Here is a 5,329-nt window from a genome sequence, read left to right as displayed (position 1 = left end):
ATTCTTGAATGGCCAAGTCAGTCACCTGATCTGAACCCATTTGAGCATGCATTTCACTTGTTGAAGACTAAACTTCAGATAGAAAGGCCCACAAACAAACAGCAACTGAAAGCCACTGCAGTAAGGGCCTGGCAGAGCATAAAAAAGGAGAAAACCCAACATCTGGTGATGTCCATGAGTTCAAGACTACAGGCTGTCATTGCCAGCAGAGGGTTTTCAACCAAGTATTAGAAATTAACATTTTATTTTCAGCTTTTTAAATTGTCTATTGTTACTTTTGAGTCCCTGAAATGAAGTGATTGTGTAAAAAAAAGGCCTTAGTTCCTCACATTTTTATGCAATCTTTTTGTTCAACCCACTGAATTAAAGCTGAAAGTCTGGAGTTCAACAGCATCTGAGATGTTTTATTTAAAATTATTTGTGGTAATGCACAGAACCAAAATCAGAAAAAAGTTGTCTCTGTCCAGATATTTATGGACCTAACTGTATCTAAAGCTGGAAACAACAGAAGATAAGCCTAAAATTATTATTATTATTATTAATAGACAGTTTAGATAGTATAGTGATATGATGTAGTTATTGATATAATAATAGTTGCATGTAAAAACACATTTGACTTTTTAAATGACTACATAAGTTTTATATCTACTTGAAGGTCAGTGACGGAAGGAAGCAGTCATAACTGGACGAATGAAGAAATGTTAATTCATAATACATAATAAATGTTTATTGTAACTGCATACACCTATTTATAAAACATTTATATTTGCCTCCTATTTTGTCTGACCTTGACACTTAATTTAAAATATAGGAGGGCGAGGGGGTCACCTGAAGTTTGATGATTGTTCCTTGTCAATTTCCTAACCTCATATATTGTCCCACAATGTATGAGAGTGAATCAGTGTTATAAAGCTAACACTGAAGTTTGAAAACAAAAAAATGAAATTATTAGAGAACTTTTGGGTTTGAGATTTTGAGGTCTGCATAAATAAAACAATGTGTATTTTCCTCCACATCCTTTTTTAATAAATTTAAGAACACATTTCCAATATCATCCCTCTTGCCCACCCCCACCCCAAACCCCAAGGCTTTTGGGCCTAGTTTAAAAACCAAAATAAAACAAAACCAAAGAAGCAAATAAATGAAAACGGAATTTAAATGGATCTGTCCAGAGGCTACGAGTCATAATCCTCCTCTTCTTCACAGCCAGCAGAAAGCAACGGAGCTGGCATGGTGGGCAAAGCAGAAGGTGCTGGGGGCATGACTGGTACAGAATGAAACTGTAGGAAGGATGGAGCCGGAGGGGGACTGGAAGAAAAAAATAACATATGCAGTGGTCAATATGACAGCTTTTTGTTAGAATCTAGAAATTAGTTTATAAAAGAGTAAGGAAAGGAGGGGGTGGCAGTTCCAAAACAATATATATAAAATTTAAAATAGAGGCTTAACACACAAGTGACCAAAAAGGAAGCTTTTTGTCATTGTAGCACAAAGAACAGGTTGTTACAATGTGCTGCAATGGGAACAAGTGTGTTACAATGTGCCTGCACCATTGTGTGTAAAGTGTGCTTTACCACAGCCGATCTAAAGCTTATTTAAATCTTTATATTACATGCATTATGGTTAGGAACTCTTAACACATCACATAAACACATTTGCACTATTTTATATTGATTCAACGCACCACTACTCACAGTACTGTGTTGCAATGCAGGTGCATTTGGGAAAGGTGTGTTGGAGTAACAAAGAATGAATGACACCACAGTGTACCAACACACATAATGCGCAAATCTAGCTTTAAAGTGCATGTGAACCTAAAGACATACATTTTCACATACACATATGCTGTATGTTTCACAATTCCATTTTTGCTGGTCATTTCTATTTAGTCTATTCTATTTTACTTCCTCATGTGTTTTTATGCATTCTCAGAGTGACAAGCACAAAAGCAGTTCCATTCTGCAATGCTCAGTTTGAAACCCTAACTGCATGTTTGGGAGACAGGAAGCTGTGTCCCCATAGTCACATCTTTCTCCATATCCCTAGCCCCGCTTTCTTAGTTGATTGAAAATGGCTCCAACAGGCAAAGACTACACAGTGAGATGGAAGCTTGTCAATCTGTTTAAACCCTACACTAATTATACAAAAAAAAATTGTTAAAAATTATCTTTATGCAAGGTGTCGGGACACATTTCCTAGATGTATATTTATTACTTAGTAGTAAGTTCATTACCAGTACAAAGGATTGAAACCAGAATATAAGTGACTGAACCAACAAGAAGGTATTCAATTATTTTCTTTAAAAAAATGTGATTAAATTTGTTTTAACAATACCTTTTATTCACATGTGAAACACATACACAGTGAATGTTCCTGTAAAAGCCTACTAAAAATATCTACATCATCCACCTAAATGGCCCTTAAATGGATTGATCACAGGTTTTACCTTTGAAACGTTGCATGTGATTGCATATTTGCAGCTGGAGCCATACACATTTCTTCTTCACCTTCTGTTTCTGTGCCTTCAGAATCATCCTATAATGTATAAAATGTATTTAAAGGGTGCTCAAGATGTAAACAGAAATAAAGTAATCACCACAAGAAGTCACTAAAAAGAAATAGCCACCTCTTGGTCTGAATCAGTTTCAGATTGCTTTTTGTCCTTTCCCTTCATAGTTGTACCTCCATTCTTTCGGCTACTTCCTGGTTTTCGGCCCCTGAGGAAACATAAAACATATTTGTTTTTGTGATGCTCAGAAAGTGTTCTAATAAATCATAGGAAACACACACACACACACACACACACACAAACCACGAAACCATGCCTAACCAGCACTAATCACAGAAACAAATTAAGCAAAATATACCATCGAAACATATCCAATAAAGGTGCAAACATTCTACCTCCGAGATACTCTTTCCCCTTCTGTGTGATTGTCTTCTGCCTCCCCCTGCATGTCTGGGACAGTTGCAACAAGGTCCTTTAAGAAATCAAACTGCTGTTCAAGTTCTATACATTGTTTCCTGTAATCGACAAAAAATAAAATGGCTATGTCAGTGGTAGGCAAGCTGTAACAAACATTTATAAGGTAAATTACTTAGCAGTGCACAATCAGCAAAATTGATAGAAGAAAGAAGCTTTAGGTACTAATACAAACAGATACTCCCATCAACCTTCTAGTAATTAGATTAGTTACACTTTGGTTTACACTAGGGGCTCATTTTAAAAATGATTCCCCTGTCAATTCGCTCATACTATTTCCTTTATTTGATATTCATTTCCTATTGTGCCAGCTGTGCACTTTTGACGATTGGCCACTAGGTGGCAGAACGAGTACTTGTTTAGGCAGGACCTGAAAGGACAAGAGTAGAGAGAGATACAACCATCTGTCAGCAAATTTCAGAGAATTTACTTGGAGGGTTTTCCCCTTCCTTTCTGCGCTGGGGACGCAGTCTTTTTCCAGTAATAAAATGAAGAAAAGGTGATATATGTGCCAGCATTCCTCTACTTAACTAACAAATTCTATTTCCTCTCCACTCCTCCACCCTGAATCCCACAAAAGGCTTAGGTGTATCTTTACCCAATCTGGGAACACACTTGTGAGGTCCTTACACATGACAAGTATAGGTAATTTTTTTTTAAACTAACCTTTTCTCTGATAAATGGCATTTGTGGCCATTTGTCTCATCCACACATCCTTAACAGACTACTAAAACATCAGTTTGAAAAACAAACAAATGTTCTTCACCATAAATGCTTTCTCTCAAAAGAGAAGTCACTTTTACTTGCTGAAATTGTTATAAATAGATTAGCCCAGTAGATGTCATAGGCAAATTAGGATATACAAATGATAGTTGTATATACAATGAGTGACAGATCAGATTAGAATTACATTGACCTAATTTTCTTTGACAGACAGAAAACTAAAATTTGGCAGAAGCTGTATATAGATTTTGCCAAGATGGCATATCATTTGCTTTATGTTTCATAGTTAAGGGAAAAAAAACAGTATTTCCGTGCTTTCAATCAAAAGTGACTTCACCATCTGCACGAAAATATTTAACAAAACCATTAGGCATTATTTGGACAACTGATTATCAAATTATTGATGTAACATTAAACATCAGATATGGTAAATACACTGACTGTTACCAAACCTTCCTTCTGCTGTCACATTTAAAAAACTTACAGGTGTGATGTAGTCATGGTCTTGGCACTCCGAGACTGTGTGACCTGACAGGCCTTCTTCAGGAGTGACTCCAGGAACAACTCTAGTGCACGAGCTATGATTTTGTCAAGGAGGATAAATCTTTCAGCATTTAAATATACCTTTTGAAGAGCGAACTTTCTTTCAAGATATAAAAAAAAAACCTTTGGGAGCAAACTTGGCCAATACACCTGAAAATCAAGCTGAAGCTTTAGGTCATTTACTTGCCAAGATGGACAAGTAAAGAATATATCTTGTATAATTATTTTTACTTAGTATATATTTTGAAGTCTATTTTATTAATAAACAGTATTTATATTACGCAGTGCTGTACAAATAGCGGTAGCATGACAGACAGATACAGACAGTGACACAGGAGGAGTAGAGGACCCTGCCCAGAAGAGCTTACAATATAAGAAGAGGGAGAAGAAGCACACAATAGGAAGGGGGATATCGAATGGTGGGTAAGTATTGAGGATTTAAGTGACAAAAGAAGATGGGAAGAAAAAAAAAAAAAAAAAGACGGGTTTTGAGTGCTCTTTTAAAATATGCAGAAAGTAGAAACAAGCCGAATAGGACGAGAAAGACCATTCCAGAGTCTAGGCAGCTCTAGAAAAGTCTTTAAGCTGTGCGTGTGATGAGGTTATGAGTGAGGAAGTCATAAGTAGGTTATTGGAGGAGCCATGAGAGAGGCAGGGGGAGTATTTTTTTACTAGGTCAGAAAGGTAAGTGGGACAATAACTGTGGAGGGATTTCAAGGCAAAGCACAGAAGCTTGAATTTGACTGTGAGGTGAAATGAAGAGAACTAGAGAGAGATGTAGCAGAAGAGCAGTGGTGGGAAGGACGGATGTGTCTGTCTGCAGCATTCATATAGATTGGAGAAGAAAGAGAGTTTAGTAAGGAGAATGTTACAGTAGTCCAAAGGAGGGAGGTGGTCTCTGGGGACAGGTAGGTGCGGATTTTGGAGATGTTGAGCAGGTGAAAGCTGAAGGACCTCGAGATGGTCTGAATGTGGGGGGTGAAGGAGAGGGCAGAATCAAAGGTAACTCCTAAACAACAAGCATGAGGGGGGGAGCCAACAAAATGTTATGAACAGTTAGATAAATGTCAACAGGAGATT

General features: G+C 37.1%; 1 protein-coding gene across 1 annotated transcript in view; it reads right to left on the bottom strand.

Annotated features, from left to right (window-relative positions):
• Window positions 1-701: 701 nt before the first annotated feature.
• DRAP1 (DR1 associated protein 1) overlaps window positions 702-5,329 on the bottom strand; it is an 11,531-nt gene continuing 6,903 nt past the window's right edge. Inside the window, exons 3-7 of the mRNA XM_072423005.1 lie at window positions 4,191-4,284; window positions 2,905-3,024; window positions 2,627-2,717; window positions 2,447-2,535; window positions 702-1,308 (exon numbers count right to left, since the gene is read on the bottom strand). Coding sequence (XP_072279106.1) covers window positions 1,176-1,308; window positions 2,447-2,535; window positions 2,627-2,717; window positions 2,905-3,024; window positions 4,191-4,284 — 527 coding nt within the window. The 3' untranslated portion in view covers window positions 702-1,175. The remainder of the gene's footprint in view (window positions 1,309-2,446; window positions 2,536-2,626; window positions 2,718-2,904; window positions 3,025-4,190; window positions 4,285-5,329) is intronic.

Source organism: Pyxicephalus adspersus, chromosome 9 (genome assembly GCF_032062135.1).
Source record: "Pyxicephalus adspersus chromosome 9, UCB_Pads_2.0, whole genome shotgun sequence".
Lineage (NCBI taxonomy): Eukaryota > Metazoa > Chordata > Amphibia > Anura > Pyxicephalidae > Pyxicephalus > Pyxicephalus adspersus.
Note: the sequence above shows the minus strand (reverse complement) of the source record. Positions and strands in the feature narration are given on the sequence as shown.